The following is a 25,340-nucleotide window of genomic DNA, read 5'->3' as shown; positions in this document are numbered from 1 at the left end:
CTAAGGGTATATGCTTTCAATTTGATTTGGCATTGACTTTTTGCCAGGTAAGGAAAATAATCGTCGTCACGTAAAATTGAAAATGACATCATATATTTCTAACGTCATCCATGAAACTAACGGTTGCGCTTAGTAAATGCAATTTTAGGGTTTTTTTCACTTAGAAAAAAGTTTTGGAGTGTAAATGACAGTGAGGACAAGTTCAGGGGTGATTTTTGTCATTAATCCATTTAACTACAACTCTGTTGGGCAAGCTTTTGTGGTACTCTCTGTCACGGGTACTTGCAATACTGTAGCACAAACTGATTTCTCCGAACATGCTCACTTTGAATTTATAAGAAGAAGACATTATAATGCAACGAAGTAGAAGGCAATGAAAATTAAAAAAAAGTTTATCATCAGGAAAATTTTACTGTACCTTGTTGCAAAATAAGAGAAGAAGATTTATTGACGATGAAGCTTGCACAATAATGTAGTAGCTAAATAGATTTTAGCCGTAACAACCCCAACTAATTTTGCAACTAATGGAGAAAAGGTTCCTAGCCCAATTACTTGGTGTCCTACAACAAGAAGCCCATACAATCCCAAGAGACCCAAATGCTATCCAACCGCTAATTATTTGTTCGTCGGGCCCAATTTTCTTCAGGCCCTACAAGAAAATTGGGTTCAAAATGCAGAAAACTCTCTCTCTAATCTCTATCAATCGAGCACACAGCAGTACAGCACACTATGTCACCATTAGATTCTTAAATTATCACTTGTAAACGAAACAAACGTTTAAGAATTGCTGAAAATAGATTCCTTCAAGTTATATCAGAAAAAAAAGTCCTAAAAACTACAAAAATATAGACAAAATACAATGCTCTTGGTAATCATTTGATTGGTGCACACAATTATCTTCAAAAAAGAAAATGATAAATAGAAGAAAAGAATGGGTGAACATAAATTTGCGATAAAAAATATATGAATGCACATTAATCATAATTAACACCACCACATAATCCTTGACTAAAGTTGCGTGGACATAATTAGTGGTGCATTAGCAAAGGCAACCACATGCACTAGACACCAAGCTAAACACATGGACCTACAGACTAAATCTCTCTTGTCATGTATTATTAAATGGAAACATGACGTGATTTAAGTGATTAACCAACTATGAGACTTGACACTTTAACTTAATTTGTGATACCATTCTAAGTTCATCTTATCACAAACTTTCCATTCTTAGCCAAGAATAACATTCTGGGATTGTATGAATTAGATTTTTTTCGGGAATCAATTGTATGAATTAGATCACCTGCTCTAAGGTGTTGGGTTGAAATGAAGCAGCATTACGCAATTCCAAATTTCCAACGTTGAAAACGGATACCAATTTAACGTGGCTCTCTTTTTAAATTTAGTTTAGTAATTTAAGCGTTGATTGTTCTTGACTGGAAATCCATTTATCTTTTTCTTCCTTGGCAAGGTTGGGTGGTATAAAAAATCCTACAATTTAATCAAGTAAGATTCTAGAGGCAATGTAAGAAAATGATCAATTTAAAGTCTTAACCATATAAGAAAATGTAAATTAAACTAGTTGGAATTTTTAGGAAAGTTGTATATTTGCATTTACACGCAGAATATGAGCTCGCGTAATTTAAACGAACAAGGGTAAGACACGACACACGAGTGCAATGTGAGTCATTTATAATGCCACCACCGGATGGACATATAAAGTTGCATAAATTCAGAACAAAATTTATAAATGGTCCAACGTGTCGAATCTTTATAGCACTGTAGTCATGTCATGGTCGAAGACTCGGTTAGCTGTCTATAAAAGATTGCCATGTGTTTGCCGTCCTCAAGGGCTAATCAAGATTCCAAAACAACTTCAATGCAGACACGTGGATCTTATTTATCCGAATATTAGAGCGATAAGAGTTAGTTAAGAGGTCTTAATTTTGAAATAATGAAAGTTTGATAGGTGATTGATGAAGGTTAGTGCAAATGAAAGGGACCACCATGTTCTTCTATAAGAATTGAAAGCCACCAATATTATGAAAATTAATATTGTTAATTAGTCGGGCGTGCGTGTTGATGTTTGTGTTGTTCTTTCAAGTGTGCAACAAATCCTCATAAATATGTATTGGAGTCTAAGGCCGCTCTAAGCCAATGTTTTAGGCCACACATGGGGCGTGGGTCATGGTCTAGAAAAATGGTTGCAATCAACCTACATTGACCAACTAATAATGATCTTAAAGTAATCAATAGTTACGACCAGCTAATTTAATTATTTGTTAAGAAACTAAAATCTGACAGTACAATATATCTTAATGTTATTGTCCATCTATCTACTTCGAATGGGAAACCGGTCAATACTGGAGTATCCCCCACCGTGTACTTAGGGGCGTTAGTTGGAACTTCGAACCTAACAACACATATTGTAGAGTTTCTAATTCCAACCAAAAGCATCAACAGAGGTGTTCTGGATTTATATCAGATATACTCATATGTTTTGTTGCATTTTCATTTTGATATCGGGGACTCAGTCTGCTGAGAACTTGAGATTATAGGTGTCTTAATTGTGTTCTATTTTCCAGTCTCCTTTCTGATACCCTCAAGGCTAGTGCATGTTGTTTTCTTGCACTAAGATTGTCGGTCCAAAATGCTATACTACTAGCTTGTGTCAGGTTGCCAATCTATATCTAAACGCCCAGCCATAAACATGCTATACCATAGTTTGCCACTAGAGTACTAGACATTGTTGTTGTAGAATCCTTTTGAACATGACATGGAATTCTGAAAGGCCATGATGGCACGGAGAATATAATCCTGTAAATGGGTTTGGTTGTGTAGAGATTAGTCCCTCATCTTCGTTCTTAATTTATATCATTTTCTGTTTGTGATTTTAGTCTTCACTTGTAGACATGGATGAATATGTATGCCTAGGAATAATCATAGGATGGAAGAAAACTTTAGAGCAATGTTGTCTATATATGGGATAAGTAGAATGTAATTCACTGCTTAATTAGCCGCCTTTCTTTGAATATAAGAAGGAACAAGAACAGGAACCTAGTGAAAAAGACACATAAAAGTGGTAAAACAAAGCAAGAAATTAGTAAGCAAACCAAATAAACAATAAAAAGGATAAAGGTCCCATAAGCCAATGGGTCATTGCAACCATGTGCAACCATGTGGTAGTTGGGCCTTTAGTGGGTCCCAAAACCCACTTCTCCAACTTCTTAATCCCAAAAGAGAGAAAAGCATGAAAAACTAATCCTTGATTCCCAAGTTTCATTCTTCTCCACTCCTTCCCCTTTTTTCTCCTCCCATATCACTGTATTTTAATTGCTTGTCTAATCTCATATAGCTTCCTAATCAAAGTCACCCCTTCTCACTCTCTCCCTCTTGTTTGTAGAAGTATAGATACTTTGTGTCAGAAGTCAGATTTGAGGTTGTGCCTTTTGTCCCTCTGGTATAACTGGTCCCTTTGTGTCAGAAGCAAATCTCTAGTTCCTCCAATAGTTGTCTGTGTTTCTATACTTCTCATAAAGTAACAAACTCATGTGTTAGTTACAACTACAAGTACCAAAACCCTTCATCCATCTCACCCTTCACACACTAAAAGTCACTGCTCAAAACCCTAAAACTAGCTGGTATATCCTTGATTTTCCCTCTTTCTTCCTATCTCAATTTCAACTATACTTCACCACTGCACCCATGGATAACCAAAAGTTGTCAACAAATCCCACTTCTCTTAAAACCAGGTTCGCCCTTCGCTTCATCCGATCTCTCACAAGAATTAAGATGGCTAACACACCTGTATCCAGCATGGGAACCCTACGCAAAAGAAGCCAAACAATCAAGCTTGCCGCCGATTGCTCCATGGCGTCTGCGGTTGGGTCAAAAAGGTCTTGGAGTCGTTCCGCACTTCTAAAGATTCGAAGCCGAGCAAGACTTCATGCTTTTGCTAAAGAAAAGGTGGTCACCAAGAAGAAGAAAAAATGCAACAGAAGGGATGTAGGGGAAGTCGTCATCCAGCAAGAAGTCATGGGAGCAAATGAACTCAGACAGATAGTTCCAGGAGGAGAATCTATGGAGTTCTTGAACTTGTTGAAAGAAACTGCTCATTACATAAAGTGTCTCAATACACAGGTAGAGGTTATGCAAAATATTGTTGATCTCTACTCACCTTCTACTTGATCATAATCAGTTTGATGGTTTAAAGGGGCTAATTTATTAAGGAGGGGAAAAGGTTTGGGATTCGCATGGTAAGTATCTTGATCCGGCGATTCAGTTTATAAATAACTCAGGCTTTTTTCACATGGACATACATATAAATATATATATACATATACAGATATAGGTCACAATTTTTCAACCACTAGAGGTTGATTGTAAATTAGAGGAAAGTATAAATGATATATGTGGAAAGGTTTTGAGTGGTTGTTTTTTTGTAAAAAGACAGCCAACTTGGTTATACAACATGGGGTTTTCTCTGTGTGTATCTTCTCCTATTTAATGGTTATCCCTTTTCCATCTAACTACTTTATTTGTTTACTTCACTTGAGATGCATGATTAACTGGCCGATTGTAGTGTTGCAGGGTGTGCCTAGCTATATAAGTAATTCGTTGGTGCTACATACTATATATCTGACTTGTATGGACAGTTGTATGGTAAGGTATAATCTGTCATAATTCGGCGATTACATGTACGTGGACAAATCCTCCCTACTGTCCATATTGCTGAATGGTTCTTGAGATCAACCAACTCATTGCTAATTGGCTATATTACTACATGATTGTGTGATTGAGAAAATAAGCTAAGCATGATCGATTCGTTATACTTGCATTAATATCCTAGGGTGTAAAGGACAGGCTTTACAGCACAAGTGGGGGTCTGGATGAGGCAAGAAACAATTGCATGACATAGGGATTTTCATGCCATTTTTCCGACGTTTGCTCAATTAACGTGTGGTAAAAAAATATAAACAGACTCAAAATTGAATAGATTAAAATTACAAATGATTTTTTTGTCATCGTTAGGTTTATGGTGTGGATGGTAGTTAGCCCTACCTATATATACTGTGGTAATGGCGTTTTTCCCGTAAAAATAGCAGTATATATGGTTTTTCCTATGGTCATTGGTAGTATGTTTTTTGCTATTTAATTATAAGAGGGTAGCTCGGTTTTCCCTAGTGTATGTAGATTGTAGACACAGTTCCATCATATAATCCTTAGCAAATAAAGCATGCCACTGAATAGGTAATTAAGGTAGTTTGAGCTCAGATGGTGACACACAATTATAGTCAAGTAGTTTCCACTTTTCACCAAGACAATTACTTCAGGTGTTTGTTCCAAGATCCAACAGGCAATAAGATCGGGTGCAAAACTTACTCAAAGCAACAATTATTAGGAGACGTGAGGTGCATTCAATTTGGTAAGCTGAAACATATTGAAGTCGTTCTTCCCTTCAGAATATGTACCTTTCATCACATTCTACCATTTCCATACAGAAGGGAATTCTCACCACAGTAATAATCCTAGCAGGGACTTCATCAATTAGGAAAGAAGGATTCCCATTTCCATTTTACTTGGTCATCCGATCCTCTCCAGTAACTATCTTATATGCACTCCCTTCCTAGCTAGGTTATTTATCTCATGAAATGAAATTTCTTGAGGTAGCACAATTATCCCGCGCGTGCCTTTTTTTTTCTGTGTGCATATATCCTCATGGACATGCATTTTCCACTAAAAGTGAGTTATAATACGAAAGCTCTAGCTCTAGTGAAAGGAAACACCCCCTTAATTTGGACAAATATAAATTGCAGCCATAGCCCTAAGTCACTGAAGCTGTCATCGACACGGTGCAACATTGGAAAAACTTTTAAGAGAAAGCAGCTTGCATCCATAATGCTGTTAGAGTTTTAGTAGTGCAAAGTGCAAACTTACTATAAAATTGCACATTTAGGTGATCACCACGTACCTTCAGCTTCATACATATTAAATGGCCATGAATGGACATATTCAAAGCGTATTGGCCATTGAAGTACTGAAGGATATATAAGATGTCTACAACTGTCGGAAATAATGTTATCAAGCCAAATCATGTTAACAGACTTTGATCTATTGTTTATATATTGACCAGAACTATAGCCAATTAATAAGCTAGTATATATATATGTTATTCTGGTTGAAAAACTCTGGTATATAAGTGTTCAGAATTTTGAGTTAAATGAGGACAAAGTGCCGCAAAACTAAACCAAGCTAGTCTCGATAGATCCTATCCCTCAACGGAGAGTTTTGGGATCATCAAATTTTTTTTAAAGAAGGCTCGAGGGTGACTAATATCCTGAAGCGAAGGCAGATAAAACACATAGGAGAGTGTCTAAAAAACGTATGTACTCGGCCAATCCCAATATTAATGCAAGCAAACTCCATGAACACCTCCATAGGTCGGGAATCGACGAGCTACTACTCTTTTAGAGAAGCTGCGAGCTACTCAACACCTCCATAGGCTCACCAATTATAGCTTCCGAGAATTGATCAAAGCAATTAACAATAGAAGCCCGATTGTCAAAACACTATGGAATGCCGGTGTGGTGCATATCACGGTGCAGGTGTGGAAAACTAGAAACAAAATTTTTTTTGAAGGGAGATATTCAAATAAAGATCGATTCAAAAGAGATATTCTTAAGGAAGTGAAAATAGCATCGTGGCTGTCCAAAGCCACTATGCATATTACTGTGCATGAACTGGCATTCCTTCACAGATTGGGGGTCACTTGCAAGCCTGCAGTAGTTCCTATAATCAAAGAAGTCAAGTGGATCCTGCCAGAAGACGAGGAGATAAAAGCCAACACCGACGGCTTCTCTATTGGCAACCCAGGTAATGGAGGTGCGGGTGTTCTCTTTAGGGATAAAGAAAATCAGATACTAGGTGTTCTTGCACAAGGGCTTGGAGTAGTAACAAACTTTGAAGCAGAATATTGGGCAATCATCTTGGCAGCAGAACATGTCGTGCGTAGAGGATGGCTGAAGTTATGGATAGAATGTGATTCATTGGCTGTGGCTCAAAGCCTTATGGGAGAGAACACACCATGGAAGATCAGAGCAAGATAGAAAATAGCCATTTCGAAACTTAGCTCCTGGCGAATAACCCATACCTTTCGCGAAGCTAACTTTGGAGCTGACGCTGCAGCAAGGCATGCTTCAACTCTTGATAATAGACAAGCTGTTTGGAGTGACATTCGACCAGGTTTTGTCCCAAGAGTGGAGTGCCCCTTTCGATCCTATTTTAGATTCTGTTAAGTCAGATGAAATGTAATCTTATTATCTCTCTGTAACACATTTTTTTATTCGTAATACTACTCCTTACTTGCGTGCAAAAAACAGCTTAAATTATAACAGATTTAGTCTAGCTTAGCATGTTTGAATTGGCTGCTTGAAAGTCCATGAAAAGGCCGGGTAGCTAGGTGCATCTGAGCATCTCTGTCAAGGTGTAGCTAGTTCCTCGATGTACATATCGATCTCTAGATTCATTGCAGTAAATTTACTTGTTGGTGTGCACGTTAAGTTTGTTGCACATTTCGCTTGATCAAGTAATGCTGGTTCCTTATGCATCAAGTATTACCAGATTTTGATATTCTACGGAAAAATATGGATCACCTAATACGCATGTTCTCCACAGTATCCTAAAAGTAATCGAATTATACGTGCAGTGTATGAAGGCGACCAACTATCGCATGCGCTAGCTAGCTAGCTGATCATATGTGGTATGTATTTCACTGGCCTGGAGGAAGTTTTCCTCAATTATCCACAATCATCTTAGGTGTTGCATGTTAAAAAGGATATGATTGTGACAAAGACTGGTGGTTATATCTAACTCTCAATAAATTCTTTTCTTGAAAAAAAAAAAAAAAAAAAAAAAAAAAAAACTGGAATGATTCACCTTTCGAAAAAGTGGATTGATTGGTATCATTTGGTCAGATCTCAAGTTGTTAACATATTTCCATGGTAATCGATCAAGTACTATTACTATCTCCTTAAAACTCATATAAAATGAGTAAATGACAAGCTTTTGTATTACATACCATTTCTTCCAAATTTGAGATAGATAAAAATGTCTAAAATTTCCATGGTAGAACACTAGATGAACTTCCCTTTTACTTCACAATATAAATTCCATTTTCAGTAATAATCATCCAAAAAAAAAAAACACACAATTTGAAAAAAAATTATAATATAATAATAGTTGTCACTTCAATTTTCTCATAACAATTATAAACAGTTGAACTAACACTAACTAAGTTTAAGATGGATAATCTAGGATCACATATATAAAGATTAGCAACACCTATATGGCTTCCAATCCTTCCATATATAGACTTTAGGATATAGGTTGTTGGCATTTGGTAAAAGCTACCTATACTAGGAAGATGAGTTCAACAAACATTTTTATATCCTAATAATTATTCAAACTTATATAACTTTGTCCCACAAAATCTTGTCCTGGACCTAAACCAGCTGTAGATGGCCAGTCCTTGGAAAATGACTTCGCCTACAACAAATTACAAACTACAAAACTAGTCCTCATATTTAATATTTCGGTTTCCTCCACAGTTTTTGTCTCGCTTACCGAAATTTGAACATTTTCAGTGATATCGAGATTATCAAAAATATTTATTCTATTTGTGGCCAAACAGTGCCTTAAATGGATAAACAGTGTTTTTTTTAAAAATATTTTATTTGTTTCAAATAATTTCCAGACCTTATCTCAAAAGTAAAAGGTTGCAATAATTGTCCAAACAAAAGGAAGTAAAAATTATTTTCTAGGGTTTTATGAATTTCGTTAAAATTAGGAGTCACAATGAGCATGACGCAATTTGCAATGGTAAGCATTAACCAATTCCACCCTTGTATTGTCTGAATTGAACTTAAATTCTGTTAATTTTGGTTTAGAAGTGATAAAGATTGTATTTTTATGTGGTTTTTGTAGAAATACACTCTTAATTTGGCTTCTGAACAAAGGGGTTTTGTAAATAAACTGAATAATGAAGATTTCTATCACTGGGGCATGTTTGTTTCTGCTTGTTTACAGTTGTTTATGTGTTGTGAACTTAAATTTTGGCTATATTGTGTGTTTTGTGCTTGGGGTTGTGCAGTAAGTGCTTATAAACTGATTTTAAACCTTTTTGTTAGTAGAGAGTAGTATAAAAAAGCTAAAGTCCCCAATGATTATGCTAGTAATCCAAGTTGAATGATATTACTAATGTTTCACTACTATTAGTTAAGCATGTTAGAACACGAGAACTGTTTGTTAACATATTGGAAAAATTGTGAAGATGAGGAGCTCTTTTGCCAAGCTTGGAAGAATGTGTTAGTACTAGTTGTCTTTCATTACATTGTATAAGGATTAAATCTTTCGTGCTATGTCCTCATGTCTTAATTGTCTACGTGGTTCGTTACATTTATTATCAAGCTTGACTGAACTTGATGGTGTAAGTTTTTAGAACATGTTTAACCTTTTCATTGCCACTTGATCACCACTTGTACTCATTTAGTAGAAATATATTTAGCCTTTCCATCGCTTTACGAATTGTGAAATCCTGTCCCATATTTCATTATAACATGCATAATATAAGAAAGCCTTTCATACTCATTGGTATATACATATTGACTAGTTATGTGGAGTTTAACCTGATGCAAGAGTTAAAGCTTCCTATGATCTTACATTTTTATTTGTATTTTCCGTTGTGTGAATCATTTGAATATTACTCTTTCCTATAGGTTTCTTCCTCACTTCCCTTTTTGTGAAACTTCTTTCAATGTTTGTATGTTTGTAGGTTGAGGAATTGGCATTTCTTGTAAAGGACAATTTATCTTGCAAGCATCTCATTCTGTCTGTTGAAGAAGCCTTGGTTGACTTCCTCCAGAACGATACTAGGTAAACTATGTAGGCTCTGTTAGCTTGCGATGATAACCTATTTCTTGATTCTTCTACCTGCATTGTTTATTGTTTGACCTAAATTCATGATATGAGATTATAACATGGTGTGAAACTATCATTTTTATTTTTATTTTAATATAAAATGAGTATTTCCTTGTAACATACTTGTTATGCACTGTCTCTCCTCCATTGAGATGCTCTAGAAATATCCAAATTCTATTGAAGCCCTGGACCTGGACTGCTTTAGTTTTGTTGGGTAGAGATTTTTACTTTCTTTCTTTTTCTAACTTTCCCTTGAGATCTCTTTTACCGCAAATGATAAGCCCCGACACAAATCTTCTTCTCAACAGTGAAGTGATTCTGTGATGCTGTTCAAATATATTTAATGTTAATGGCAATGTACATCTAAATGATCACCTTAAGTGGGTTGTGTCTTCCATATGGAATAACTTTTCATTAGTTCAATATCAGAATCTCCAAATGTTTTTTTTTTTTGTTTTTTTTTATTGGTAAGCCTGTTTTAAATGAGATCAGTAATTCTTTGATGCTGGTGGGGTTCGAGCCCCAGACCTATGGTATCATCACCCAAAGATTTTACCGACTTTGCTAGTTGGCACCTGCTTTTTTTTTTTTTTCCTCCAATCGTTAAGTCTTTTCGGGGAACAATATTCCATCCACATCTTCAGTTTGGAAGGCTGCTCTTTTGGAAGAAAAGAATGTGTCTTCTTTTCCAGCTTTGTGGTACATACCATTTCTTGCCCTATGGTTTAAAATTTAAACATTTTCTCCTAGTTATACTTCTTTTGCAATATGGTATTTCCATCTTATTTGAATCAGCTATGTCTTCTTTCCATAAAGTTTTTTTCGTTTTTAAAGTCTGCTTACAATCATTTCCTCTGGCATCTTTTCAAATTACTATGATATACACATTTTTGAGTTGTGTGAGACCGTAAAGAGTGAAACCTTCAAAATTCATGTAGTTGTAACTTGTAAATATGGACTCAACGTATTTACGTCAATACAAGGATAGTGTCAGTTACAATCACATTGTTTACTGCAGTCTAGATGGTATCTTGGAGCTGAAGCCAATGAGTTCGTATAATCGCCTTCTCTTGCATCGCCTGGCAGACATTTTCGGGTAAGTATTTTTTATGTTCCAATCCAACTTCTTTCTTCATTTTCATATCATAACTATATTTGAAAGCTATAGCCAGACTTAAAATTTCTAAATCTTTTTACATGATTATTCGATACTGCCGATCATATTTGTTTCACCCATCTGTCTCTGCTACAAGTTCATTCTAGTGACTCCGTGAAGTTTTTTTGGTACTAGATTGACTCATGAATCCGTTGGTGAAGGAGATGACCGCCATTTAATCTTAGAGAGATCCCCTGAGTCATCAATGTATGTTGATCTCACAGTCGAATGGAACATTGGTTCATAGATTACTTTTCTTGAATGTTTCCTGTTCATGTTTGGAATTGCAGACCATCAGTTCTTGTCAGTGATATCCTGTGGCAATGTAATGACTATCAGTCTCCTGCTGCATCCCATCAACTGTTGAGGAGAACAGAGGCTTTACCAGGTACTGCATTTCCCACTTCTCTTTGTGCTTAGTATCAGTAGTTTTAAATAACAATATTGAACTCGACGTAATATATGTCCACAAAGCTGACTTCGTACTTATTAAAAGTTTATCATTTTTCACATTGTCATGTGCTACAAGCATTACATAGAACTTATAGCTTCGTTCTACAATGTACTGTATCTTTGATAGAGTGAATGGTATAAACACATGGATTGGAAATTGTATGCATCCTTTTATATAAGTGATTAACGAATTGTCATAATTGTGTACTTTAATGTCTTACTTTTCCTGATTATGATATCCTTCTCACAAAATTCAGTTTGTTACCAGTCTGATTGACTTTTTCTTTTCTTTTCTCTTTATTTAAGCTGCAAAGAATAATCCAACATCTTTGGGGACTACGCTGGAGGAAAGAGAAGCAGCTTATCTTGCTGCTCGTGAGCGGATCTTTTCTGAAGAGAATGGAGGAATAAGAGAGTCAGTCGCACCAAAGCCACGGAATGTACCTATGGTTGCACGCCGGATGATTGCTCATGCACTAGGCCAAAAGATTCATACAAATCCATCCAGTGTGAAGATCAACCTATCAAACAGCATGGAAAATGATGAAGAGAGGATCAAGGAATTGAGCACTGAAGAAGATAATGGAAATTGTCTCAGTGGAAGCTTCAGAAATCCACAGGAATCTTCTTCGAAGTCCATCCAAAAGATGAGATCCTGTGAGCGGATAGCTCCTGGTTCTAAAGGAAGAAATGCTTCCGTAGCGTCACAAGGCTTAACTTAAAAAGTACAGAAGAAAGTTTCTGACAGTAGAACCTCTAATGGTGGTGTATTGCAGACTGGAAGCTCTGGCAAAGTTGTTTCCAGTGAGAACTTCAAACAAGAACATATGGGAGCTGCAAAGAGGATCTTTGCTAATGCGTTGGGCTTACAGGGAGTGAAGGAAACTAACAGTCTTCTGTTGAAATGCACCAACTCAAAAGCAATTGATAAGCAATAGTTGTTGAAAAAAGGAATTGGTTCCTTTTTGCCTTCCGTGATGCTCCTTAGTAACAGTCCAATGTTAGATTTATATTACATGTGCAGGCTGGAACGAGCATTTCAATGGTAACAGATGTTAAGTGTATACTCTGTGACAAGGAGAGAAACTAAGTCTGAAAGTTACAGAGTACTGAAATCTCGGGCCATTTCATGTTGAGTACATGTCGTATCGTGTAAATATGGCACAATACTACAGCTGGTATGGGAGCTAGTTGGTACAGTGACAGAAATTTCATGTAAGTGGACTTGAAGACATGGAGAAGGTTGCGTTTGGTGTTGATGCTCAAATTGAAGATGCTTGTGGCCATAACCTCACTATCAATACTTGAGAACAGCTTGGTTTTCCCATTCATAGACTCTTTAGGATGTACCGATGGGATGAATTGTACAGCTAGATCCACTCAGAGGGGTGTACGATATAGCTTATAATTGGTCATCTATGCTTGAAGTAGGATAGTTGGTTGTTAAAGTTAACTGCAGCCAATGTAGCGGCTATATGGTGGTGATGAAGTGTTCATTTACCCTTTTCTTAAGTAGCGTATGTCTGAAATTACAACCCCCCCTCCTATTAATTTGTTTTTGTTTGGTGATTTCTTGGTATTGCGTAGGTGATGTTGAAATGCATGGAGTTTGGATTGTTTGTAGTGATTAAAGTATGTGTTCACATTTACGAGTACTGAAGTTCATCTCACTGAAAGTCGGTAGACAAGATACTAACTTTTCTTATTATAAGGTAGAGAAACTGAGAAAATGCTTGAGTAATGAACATTTTCTGTTCAGGAGACTTCAATATGTTTTGCAGGCATATCCTGCATATGGTAAGCCAGTTAAAACGTGCAAGATAAAAGGAGTAAACCATTTTTCCTTTCCATTTGTGTCTCGTTTGACCCAAGTGGGTTCACATCGGCGGCCTCTGCAAACGTGATAAGTCCATGGTTAACGAGGATGGTACGCAGAAGTAAGAAAAAGAATATCACTGTATTAATCATAGAAATAATTTACGAACACAACATTCATTATTTTACAAAAACAACATTTATTAACTCGATTTTCTTGTACGTATAGAGTATAGACTAGGAAGTAGAACTATTACAATAAGCCTCCACGCCTCCACCACAATTACAACAAATCATTACGTGCAGAAATTTCTCTAGTTATGCTAACACTCATTTCCCGGGTACATGGTCAGGTACTCATGTACGCCCATATCGCCGTTCTGGGAAACAAATTTGGGCAGAAAGATGTACTAACACAGGAATAAAAAGTCCGGGTTGGAGAAACATCTGAGACAAGCTAAGCCCCTTCGTAAGGGGTAACAACTTGCCTGCAAATCAAAAAAAATAAAGAAATTTGGCTACTGGCAAAAAATCTTCGTGGGAGTGAAGCTTCGTTCAATAAAAGGACGAGTATTTACACTACCATTGAAGTTATGTATGGCCTTTACATTATCGATCTGAAGTTTTCTTTGTTAAATCTTCCAGCTTAGACTGAGAAGCAATGAACTTCTCCCTCAGCAAGACATTATAATCGTAGAGATCGCGGAGATTCCGCTGGATGTCCATAATGTTCGTCTCAGAATCAGTCTTATATTCTGCAAGGGCCAGAAACGATATTAGTAAACAAACAACTAACAGAATGTGAAATAAAATTTGGTATTTTCACTATTTTGTAACGATGGAGATATTATCGCCACTTAAGTGAGGATGCATCGACACAATACTATAGCTGGTCATTCCTATAATTATCCCTAATCCAGTAGTATACAGATGTGAAACCCTCCCTAATAATAACCCAGTTATACAGCATAAATCTCAAAAAGGAGATGTCCAAACTTGACTTGGTCAGACTTAAATGATAGCAAAACATATAATCTAAATCAAGGCCCAAAATTCGATATCGGTTAATAATAAGTACCCAAAAACCGAGATATATCCGTTTTTTTGGTGACCAAATTCAAAATTTCTAAAATTCGGATATCAGCATAAATCTCTCCCGATATATCTCGGATATATCGGATAGATTAAATTATTAACAATTGGTCAAAAGTCATAATCGATTATTTCGAAAAACTTGATATAAACTTTTGGAAATTCGATATATGAAAAAAGGGGACTTAAACTCGATCGATAGCAAAACATATAATCTAAATATCTAATTGCATAAATGATTATTAGTTGTTACCTAGAACAGGTGGCAATGGAAGAGTACTATCATTGGGGAGGGATACACGAAGCTGAGACACTTCACCCTGATAGGAACCAACTAAATTTCTGCTCTTGTCCATCTCAGGGCCGGGATCTTCGTGACCAATATCCTTCATAATAAACAAGATACACATTAAAAGACAATTATTAAGATACTTGAAGCGAGAATTCAAATTATCCAATTAGGGTCAACTACCACGAAAGCTACGTTGCAAGTGGTATTCCTTTAATTCTAAGCTACTTCTGTTCGCAGTATAGCACACATGGGGCCTAGGATAAAAAATCTCCATCTTAAATGAATTATTTTTAAAGTCTTTAAAAAGAAATTTACAGTTATTGCGGTCTACATGCTCCTGCTCTGGAGATTATAATTCCTTGAGTGAAGCAAGTTTTTGGTTGGGTCTTACTTATCCTTGATCATGCCCACTGCTCTGCACTAGTTTGGTGTACATATGCTATGAACTCTTAAGGAAATACTGAACATGTAACCGTAGCCAAATGCAACCTTCGCACTTACCATGGAAACACATGGAAACAATCAGACTCTACAATACTTAACGACAATGTGTAATGAGCACAATCTATAGACGAAACTGTAACAAAACGCCAAAAACCAGAAACACAGAATATTAACTCACATGCTGTACCTCTGAACAGGGTAGGCCACTTCTAAGATCTGCACTGGCTCCTGCTGAACATGATTTCACTCTCTCTGAATGGATGGGTTTCGGACATGTATCCTGGGAATGAGAAAAAGATGTTTTCTTCACTTTGCTGAGTTGGAAAGAAAAGGGTTAAAGGATAAACATTGGCAGCAGTATGGGGTGAAAGGAGTTACCGTTTTAATAGGTAGCTTGCCTGTTTTGTTAAAGCTGATAGTGTCCATTTGGATGCGTTGGCTTCTTTTGTGCGACGATTTAGATCCAACCCCCATACATCCACACAATGGATCTTGTCCATTGGTTTGGTTGGTATCTTCCAGAAAGCTACAGCCCCATGTGTACACCACATACTTCCTCAACTTTACAAATAATTAAATAAAATATCAGCTCAAATCAAAGAAATGTTTTTTTTTATCAATAGTCCCAATCAAAGAAATAAAGAGCAAAGTTTCACTATTAATTTATAAGTAAAAATAAGCACCTTATCCCAACATTTTTTAGCTTTCTTTCGACTTCTAATGTTTTGCAACACACTATCTTCATGGCGTAGCTTCTTGAACCTGTACTCGCACTTAGAAAGAGTAAAAAACATTAGGGGAAGAATTTGACCTTAATATTTGAAATTAAATGATGAAAAATGGTGATAGTGGTTGAAGTTTATCAATATGAGGCCTACTGAGCATAGATGATGTCAAACTAAAAAGCAATCATCTAGCATAGATTGAATCTAAACGATGAAGATTGAACCAAAACAGAAATGAGGCTCCATGACAAAAAAAAAAAATTAAGTGCTAGAGGAGGCCTTATGATGGCAGAGCCAAAGAGGTTGGGGGCTAAAGAAATGAGAGTATGTCCATCAGAATCAACACTTGAAACAATTGATTTTAACAGTATCACTCAAATTAAACAGGTAAGAAAACGACAAATGTAGGTTAAAAAAAGGAGAGCAAGTTAAGGGGGGGAAAATAACTTACTTGCATCAAAAAGTAAAAGAAAATGGTAAAACTTATGGCATAGAGACCACCAAGATCAGCGAGGAAGCTCACTGCATTAACAAACAATAAATCGATATCAGATTACTCGTGAAGACTATGAAGGTTGAGCATGAATAAATAGTATCCCCCTAGACTGCATCCTCCAAATTTAAATAGTATATATTCTAGAGAGAGAGAGATTCAAATGTCTGAAGATTTATATCTAGTACGAAAGAAACCAGCAAACTGCCATAAAATAACTCATGCAGAAAGAATGCCAGGGAGGATAGTCAATAAACCGATCCAACTTTCCTAACCAAAGTAACTTATGACATGTGAAATCAATTATTTTATAATAAAATAAAGATATTGATTATATAATAATATGGTTGTTTCTCATAATGCATTTAATGTACTAAATTACTTTGTGTCTTCCAGTTGCATAGCTGATCATGATGCTAAAGATCTGGTAGATGACAGAACACATGTAACGACATGAAAATAAAGTAATAAAATATGGGCACCATCCCTGTATAAGTGTTCACCATCCAAGAGAAGCAATGGTACGAGTTAAGACGGATATACTAACAGATACCAAATAAAGCAGATACTGGCAACACGGAAAATCTTCTTACCTGGCCCCAAAATGTTTTGTGTGTCAATTTCAATAATGTAGGAAGAGAGAAAATTGACAACCAATGTGGTATTGATTAATCCATCTTGGGATCTTTGAAGTGAGGCTTGGAGCTCACTTGTGCCAAGAAAAAGATGAACCCGAATAAATTCATGGAAAAGAGGCTGGATAAGCCTTAAATCATGTAAGTTTCGATATATTCGTGGAAACAAATGAAACTTCAAAATATTAACATCCAGCCCTCGAAACGTCATCGGTCTGTCTTCCATACTGCTTCCATTCTTCACCATCCCACTGACAAGGCTCATACGTTTTTTATCTCGATGGTTCTTTGACGTAAAGTTAAACTGAAAACCCACTGCAGTGGCAGGATCGTTGGGAAGATCAATAAACTGCCACGAAATATACAAGTCATCTCGAACCATCTTGCAGTTAATGCATCTAATCGTTATTGTTGGTCCACGGCTGGTGTTGTGGCAAGAGTAATTTGCAAAGATTGACAATGGGGAAGCTTTATAGTCAATGGAACCTGGAGTCCCAGCCACTAGAGTACCAAGACCGCGTAAATGAGAACAGCTCATACTAGAAATGGTAGTTATATTGAACTCCATGTCATTGACGAAGGAGGCTAAATCAGGCCCATTTGTTGCTCTCACATTATGCACCTCAACACTCCTTTTTGATATAATCTGGTAAAGCAACCTACAGGGAAAAAAAATCATGTTGCTTTGATTATAAGTGAAAAGGAAAAACGAAACAGTACTTTACAAGGTTTTCATGTTTTCTCTCACTTGTAATTTTTTCCTGTTTTCTAGTCATAGTTCAGGGCTTCAGGCATTTTCCAACAGAACAGAATAAAATATTTAAAAGAGAGTGTCATTAACAACTCACGCAGCCAACAACCCAATAAAAAGAATCCAGCTTGCTATAGAGAAAGTTCCGCCAAGCTCTGTTTTCCGCTTCTTCACAACTTTCTGATCATCCTACATGAAAAAAAATGGGCCACTTACAGACAATAGAAAGAGGCTAGGAAAACCCAAATAACTAAAATGAAGGAACAAAAACACCATGAAAACTTGTTACCTACACTCTAAAACGTATCCTTACTCGGCTGATGTTTAAAGATTGGGCGATCGGTTTTAAGACCACCTACTGCCTAGTAGGGAGAAGTTGGATCACCATCTTTGCTAATAGCATGAGGATAAACCAATTACATCGCCCTTCGCACTTTTAAAGTTCATGCCTTAAAAGTTAGCATCATGCATACACATAGTCTTTATAACTTCTAGTGATACAACTCTCACAACCAACGGCACTGCTAGTGATACAACTCTAACAACCACAACTATTGCAGCCAAACCTAGTCTTTATAACTTCTCTGCTAAGGGGCTCTAATTTGAAAACTATACACAGACACTTAACAAGTATAACTCTTAGTAGCATCGATTTGCCCAACTAGTAAATATTAGGTCCTATTTTAGGAGTAAGCACTATCCTAACCCACTGAGTAAAATCAAAGTTGGACTTACTATCGTCTCAATGATACAAGTAGGACACAAGTAGGCATAGTAAACTCGCTTAGGCAGAGTAAGATACACCTATAAAGAGAAATAACTTCACCCCGATTTCGCCCCTAGTAAAAGTTGCACGAAAAATGGATGACTACATTGACTCAAATTGACCACTAAATCAGCTCAAACTACGCAATCTACACCGTAATCGTATAAATGCTTACTGATTTCTAAATAGTCAAAGACAAATGAATGCTGAGAGTTAACATGTATTTCTTTCTTAAACATAATTGAACTTGAGGAATGAAACAAAACTTTATAATTCAAGTCCAAAACTTTGCACTAATGAACCAATCATTCCAAAGCTTACTTCTACAAGCATTATAAAGAAAAAGCTGAAATCAGAAAACTTACCAACCAATGTCGAGTAGCATAACAAACATCCAAGCGACTAATCCACCACCTAACACGAAACCAATATGTATTCCCATCACCAAGCTTCCCATACCTGACAACAAAACAGAAAAACAACCAAGAAAGAAGCAAAGCAAGTGTAGCTTCAAGAAAAACAGCTTGGGACTGTGTAAACTTCTTAATTGAGTCAAAAGAAAAGATGGTCCTTGGAAAAGATATAGAGTAATCTACTCCACTGTCAATGATCCAGTCATTGGGTGAAGATGTAAATAAAGTACAGTTTTTTGATGTGGTGTTGAAGAAATAGCCTGGTTTGCATGCACAAAGTGTTGCGTTGAACTGAATAGAGTTTTCAGGACATGCCATTTTTTTAATGAAAGAGAAAGATGTTTTTTGTGTTGGAAGTTTTAGTATGTAATATGTATGAAAGCGTGTGTCGTGTAGACTTGTAGTGTACTTTTGGTTCATCCTCGAAAGTGAGAAGGAAGGAATCTAGTAGACCAAAATTGAACTTTTGATTTAGTGGCATTTTGGGAAGTAAGAATAATTGCCGCCAGCAAATCTGACTTGCTGACGATTTCTGACCGTACGATTTCTTTTAATCTGGTGTTTTGGTCAGATGTGTCCTTGGCCTTTTGCTTTATTTTGAGTATTGAGTATGAGTACTTTGGTATTTCAAGGTTTTGAGTTAAAACATACGGAGACTGTCGGCATTGCACTCTGGGATTTTCAGCCCTTCAAAGTTGATTTCAAGAGAAATTTTGTTATGGTTATGTAGGCCTTAGGCCCTTAACACTTCAGATGAAAGGTCAATGTCAATAATGATAGGCAGAATAAGTTTGTGGATAGGCAACTATTTGCTGTCCCCAAGACCTTAGTTGTTGATTAGTGGAGTGATAGTGGATTCACTGGATTGAGGATGAATTTGTAGACACACACCCCGTGGCGGAGCCAAGAATTTATTTGTGAGCCGATTAGCATTACAAATTTTTTAGCACAAATTCAATTAAAACGTATACGCGTTTTTCTTGTTTTTCTATTAAGTTTAATATTTGTGAGTCTATCGTTTTATTTTATTTGTTTTTTTAATACTATTATACAAATAACAATTTTTTTGTAGTGCATGTTATCAATTACAAAATCATATTATAGCTTAGGTAACAAAATTTTAAATTTGGAAGTATTAGATCAAAACTCGCATCTACTTTACTTTCTAGGAGTAACTGTCACGCTCTTTTTTTTTTTTTTTTATAGAATCCAAATCAACAACAAATAGATTTTACTTTATTTTTGCGTCATTCCTACAAATCTTAAAGCGTGAGCTGAACATACAACTTCTAGTCTAGCAATATCTCAATACAATGCGTATACACTCTTCATGCTCCTCCGTAGTAAAATGAGTCCACGAGATATCTTTAAGTAGAGTAATTAATAATTGTAAAGAAGATATTTTCCTTTTATTTTTTTTCCTTGTTGGCTTTTATTTTTATTTTTATTATTACTCTAGTAAATGGGTTGGATAGTTAGTATGCTTAGTATGATCGGTCAAAATGAAATAAGGCCCGAATATGATTTAATGATGTGTGGGCCGGAAGGAATTACATTCTAGTAGGGTCCATGAACTTTTAACAGTTGTATGGGCTTAAGACTTGATATATATGGGCGTGGGCTGCCCAACTTAAGACTTGATTTAAAAGAAAGATGATGTCATCATCCTCCTCACTGGGAAAATGAGGCACGATCAAGTTCGGGTCTACCAACTCAACTCTCCCTCATTCACTAGCTCTTGTTTTTTCTTGTTTTAAACATATTTTCTTACATCACTAAAAGAGATGCTGGTCTTTCTTTTTTGTCACTGACCAAGCAAAGGTTTGTAGTGAAATATATATATTTTGTTAAGGAAATTTGAGGGTGCGCCAGGGTGTACCTTGGGACCCCCCTGGCTCTGCCATTGTCACACCAAATACCTATCCAGAGGACATCAAAATCTGGTTGGTCCACGTAAACAACATAAGTTACTCCACTAACAACACAAACCACACTATCACTTTTCTTTTTGTTTTATTTAGACTAAATAAAAATAAAATAAATGAACCAAAACCAAAATCACACTGTTCACCAATCTCATAATCTAGATCACACAAGCACAAATCTTTTCCCAATCACAAAACCCAACACCCATCATTTCACTTCCATGAAAGTCAATTGTTAGAGAAAGAACAAGTAGATGTGTTGTCACTTTAATTATAGCTTCTTCGACGTCCCCCCCTCTACAGATTTTTGTTTTTTCCGGTGATTTGTTATGCACAAGATTTGCACTTTCAACAACCATTCATTCAAATTTTTTGTACGTATAAGACTATCAAAGTCGTTTGGATACCTTTTCAATGAAATGAAAGAAAAATGATCAGCCTAATTCCCTCCCCGGAGAAAGAGACCACGCATTTCCAGTCGAAGATGTGGAGAAGAGTGATTTCCCTCTTTGTTTTTTTGTTTCGTTTATCTCATTTTTATTTCATTTTTTATTTGTAATTGTTAAAACAATAAGAAAAAAGAAAAGTAATGGTGTGGTTTGTGATGTTAGTCCAATAACTTAAGTTACTTACGTGGACCTAATGTATGATCAGGTATGAACACCTACTAAAGTATGAACAATCATTGTTTACACATATTTGGGATATGAACATTGTTCATACATCAATATATGCTCTGTTTGGTTCGGTGTACCGACTTGCAAATGACAAATAGTTGCAAATGGCATGTGATTGTATTGCATCTGATTGCATTGCATCCAATTTATTTGTGTTTGGTAAACCCAAGACAAAAGGATGTAAAATGTAAAATTGGTTATATTATCCCACTACTTTTTTTCACATCTTATAAAGTTAGTTATATTATCCCACTACTTTTTTTCACATCTTAAATAAGAGAAAGCACCTCTATTGTGTTTGCATCTATTTACACAACTTTTTTGGATGCAAGTGGATGTCATGGAAACTACTTATATAGTGCATATAATTGCAACTTGTTGCATCAACCGCTTATTTGCATTTTGCTACCAAACACTGTTTTGTGGGTGGTTACATGGAATTAGGTGCAATTGCATGTAAATACATCGAACCAAACAGAGCATATAGTGTATAAGGTATATTCACCTATTTGGGTATGAACAATCACCAAATTTATCTGTTTTATAAATATAATACATAAGGGTGAAACTAGTATTTAAAAATAAATAAAAATTTATATGCTTTGCTTTATAACTATAGTAACATGGAGTGGGTAAAACAAGTATTTAAAAAAAAAAAAAAAATGTTTATTTTGTCCTTGAGTATTGAGGGTTACTAAAATTGAAATTGTGAGTTTGTGAACTACTTGATGTTGGAATTTGTCCTTCTAGAATTGTTTTGGTCCGAAATCAGTCCACTAGATTATTTTCTTGGAGGAAGAAAGGCCTGGGCCATTTAGTTGGGTTGTACTAACGGTAAATAAAGATTCCCTTAATGGGCAAGCAGCTCCTGTTGGCCGGGTGGCATGCATTGCGGGCGGAAGCCTGGCACAGTGGCACATATTAGTGTCAAATTCTCAAAGCGTTCTTGATTTTGGGGTGTTTTTGGTTTTTTTTTTGTTGTCTTTTGAAAACTTATTATTGATTGTGAAAATAGTTTTTCTTTGGTAACTGGTCGTGAGAAACTGAGAATAGTTATAGTGATTCCCAATACAAGCAAATCATGTCTGTATTTAACTCTAAATCAAAAATAATATATCTATAGCAATTGTGTTGGATCTTTTCATTTTTTCATATAACTAATTCATCTTCTGGACTCAATATTAGTCGGATTTTCAAGTGAAGTGATCGGTGTTTGTCTTGATATTGCTTAACCTTATTTCATGGTAACCAGCTACTTGGTGGATTGGGTATAAAAGATTTTGAGATCTTTGGAGGAGATATCTCAAATAAGGGGGCACACAAGCTATTCACATGTACCCCCTATTCACTTGAGTTATTATTAAGCCCAAAGAAAACTCCACAATGTGGCACACAAGCTACATTATATATAAGCAACGAATCTTAGTTGTATCCCCTGCTTGTGAGGCAAATGCAATATCTGCGCCAGATGTAACAGAAGTCCAAATAGAAAATGGAGAATATGGATAACATGATTCAAATATTCAATCCATTGAGTAAAACGATCATAATTGAATAATGTCTACGATTGGCGATTGCACTAAGCCACTATAATTAAAAAGATTTGTGTTGTTGAAACACGTGATCGCTTGTTTTATAATGATAAGTTGTTATTGAGTTCTGAATTGTGACGTGCTTCGTGCTCCTCGAGTTCTCGGTGGTCATAATTAGTTTTTTTTATGAAACTAAACCGTGCCTGCAGTTTTTAACTGGTATACAAATTTATACTTTGGAATAGAATAATATTAGGAACTCATTTTTTTTTTCCTTTTCTTGTTGGATTGGATGAATAAGGAAGACATCTTATGCACTGCTGCACATTTCACATGTTCACTAGTTTAATTAGGCACAAAAATTGCAACTCTATTCCCTAAAATGATATAATACTTCCAAAAACCGTTGGTCCTGATCAAAATAGACTCACCTGTAGATGTTTTCAAGTAAGATTAAACTGAGTGATTACATTGGCCGTCTGAAAAAACGCACACACATATGCTTATCACTTACGAGTTACAACAAAGCAAGATAAACAATTTGAATAAAATTACGCCATATGGGAGATACAAGTTAATTTTTGAACTGTCCATTTCAATTTCAATGTTGTTGAATTACTTTTGTACTGGCTTTGTCTGGATCAAATACAAAAAATATCTGCCTCTAATATGCAGATCTACCCTGCTATTAAATTTGGTACAGTAAAAGAAATGTGAATTGTGAAACTGCTCACGAACAAGTTATCAATGGACTTGAGACCAATTTATCGACCGCACAAATTAATATATAGATTACAGCACATTGAACCATGAAAGTTTCTCAAGAAAATGGTTCTTAACATTTACTTAGAAGTTTTACAATCTGTGAAAATGAAAGTTACATAAATTACACGAGAGTAAAATACAAAGGGAAGAAAAGGAAGATAAAAATAAGCGCATTATCAAATGGACCGGACCTGATATGGACCAGAACGAGGATTGATCATATGAGAAGGAATACCAGCAGCAGACACGCCCATAACTGGGACAGTCAAATAAGCCTGCATCATGATCCGTTGTTGTAAAGTTTCAAGCGTAGCACCAGCTTCAACAAGATCTTTCACCACTGAATCATAATAGCTCTTTAGTTTCTTCAACATGCACGCATACTTCAGCCTTAACCACTTTAACTTCAAAAGCCTCACTATGTAAAACCCATTCTTTTTCTTCTTACCGCCTAAACGTATTGCGTTTACTTGTACTTTTTTTTTCCCAGCTCTTCGGAAAAATGAGCTCTTTCGTGACTTGGTGATGGGGTTTTCATGGTTGTTAAGAGTGTTTTCTTCTTCTACAGCCATGGGATGTGGAGAGACAGAGGGACGCAATGAATGAGCTTTGATTGCTCTAGAGAAGTGTATATATATATATATATATATATATATATATCCCCAGATTATAAATAAATGTGGTGGAATCGTGGAAGTACAAAAGAGGTAAAAAGCATCTTTGCGTGGGGCCTAATTGTTGGCTTAAAACTTGGAACAGACACTATTTTTTCGGTAATTGATAGTGATGGGGTTTCAATGTTATGGGCATCGAAATATGTTTGTGGACAAGCAACTGTTTGCTGTCCACAAAACATCATCTGGTAATTGGTGGAGTGCTGCCCAAAAAAACTGTTAAAACTGCCAAAAAAAAACTGTTAAATAATAGAAAACTGCTGTTTGTGTCTACAAATTCGGACTCTATGGCATGGGGTTGGGTTTGTTCAATAAGAATGGATTTGTTCCTATAGAGATTTCAATTTTCAAAATAATTAATTCAGCAAAAATGGACTGCTTGGTTCCAATAGGGCATTAGCATCATACTATTGATTCGAGCTGGCTGCAAGTTCGATCGATTTTCATTAAGGAGCATGATTCCGGGACTGCCGCTACAAAAACACTGGGAACAAAATTAACATAGGAGACATAGGTTGTGCTAGACTGCTAACTACCAAAATGGACATTTGCTCTCAACCCACCAGACACCTCACCAATTTGCATGATCAAGCCGTTATAGGCAGAACCTCAAAAGTTAACCGGATAGGCCCAATCTTCAGGCTTGGGAAAGGTGAGAACAAGGGCTTTTGAGTCTGCCCTCAAAATGAATGAATCCTCACATCCACATAACCACGGCAAGCATTAATTGATATATATATTATGCAAGTCAACGTGTAAA

At 36.1% G+C, this 25,340-nt stretch overlaps 5 protein-coding genes across 9 annotated transcripts; 3 read left to right on the top strand and 2 right to left on the bottom strand.

The window, feature by feature from the left end:
• The first annotated feature begins 2,961 nt into the window (after nt 1–2,961).
• IBH1 (ILI1 binding bHLH 1) lies at nt 2,962–4,526 on the top strand. Its single transcript, XM_086562325.1, has one exon. It carries the CDS (start codon nt 3,703–3,705, stop codon nt 4,183–4,185), a length of 483 nt encoding a protein of 160 aa, XP_086418451.1. The 5' UTR covers nt 2,962–3,702; the 3' UTR covers nt 4,186–4,526.
• A 2,190-nt stretch (nt 4,527–6,716) lies between these two features.
• LOC147500700 (uncharacterized) lies at nt 6,717–7,103 on the top strand. Its single transcript, XM_086563672.1, has one exon. The coding sequence runs from the start codon at nt 6,717–6,719 to the stop codon at nt 7,101–7,103; it is 387 nt and encodes a 128-aa protein (XP_086419798.1).
• Nucleotides 7,104–8,692: 1,589 nt separating this feature from the next.
• Nucleotides 8,693–13,150, top strand: LOC147500699 (uncharacterized). Of its 2 annotated transcripts, none has more exons than XM_086562323.1 (6): nt 8,693–8,874; nt 9,827–9,927; nt 10,991–11,068; nt 11,264–11,335; nt 11,419–11,516; nt 11,888–13,150. In XM_086562323.1, exons 1-6 carry the CDS (start codon nt 8,851–8,853, stop codon nt 12,301–12,303), a joined length of 789 nt encoding a protein of 262 aa, XP_086418449.1. In that variant the 5' UTR covers nt 8,693–8,850; the 3' UTR covers nt 12,304–13,150. The 2 variants fall into 2 exon arrangements, with proteins under 2 accessions (XP_086418449.1, XP_086418450.1); XM_086562324.1 differs by having other exon boundaries at nt 8,701–8,874; nt 10,996–11,068.
• A 369-nt stretch (nt 13,151–13,519) lies between these two features.
• On the bottom strand, nt 13,520–19,430 carry LOC147500698 (uncharacterized). 4 transcript variants are annotated; one of them, XM_086562320.1, is made up of 10 exons: nt 18,960–19,430; nt 17,926–18,017; nt 17,036–17,736; nt 16,401–16,471; nt 15,908–15,997; nt 15,603–15,785; nt 15,403–15,504; nt 14,742–14,874; nt 13,980–14,151; nt 13,520–13,884 (listed from the first exon to the last, which is right to left on the bottom strand). In XM_086562320.1, exons 1-9 carry the CDS (start codon nt 19,425–19,427, stop codon nt 14,006–14,008), a joined length of 1,986 nt encoding a protein of 661 aa, XP_086418446.1. In that variant the 5' UTR covers nt 19,428–19,430; the 3' UTR covers nt 13,520–13,884; nt 13,980–14,005. The 4 variants fall into 4 exon arrangements, with proteins under 4 accessions (XP_086418446.1, XP_086418448.1, XP_086418445.1 ...); XM_086562322.1 differs by having other exon boundaries at nt 15,412–15,504; XM_086562319.1 differs by having other exon boundaries at nt 13,520–14,151; nt 18,960–19,429.
• A 4,652-nt stretch (nt 19,431–24,082) lies between these two features.
• LOC147500697 (uncharacterized) lies at nt 24,083–24,478 on the bottom strand. Its single transcript, XM_086563671.1, has one exon. It carries the CDS (start codon nt 24,476–24,478, stop codon nt 24,083–24,085), a length of 396 nt encoding a protein of 131 aa, XP_086419797.1.
• Nucleotides 24,479–25,340: the final 862 nt, after the last annotated feature.

This window comes from Coptis chinensis, chromosome 5 (assembly GCF_015680905.1).
Source record: "Coptis chinensis isolate HL-2020 chromosome 5, ASM1568090v1, whole genome shotgun sequence".
Classification (NCBI taxonomy): Eukaryota; Viridiplantae; Streptophyta; class Magnoliopsida; order Ranunculales; family Ranunculaceae; genus Coptis; species Coptis chinensis.
This window is presented reverse-complemented; position numbering and strand designations above follow the sequence as displayed.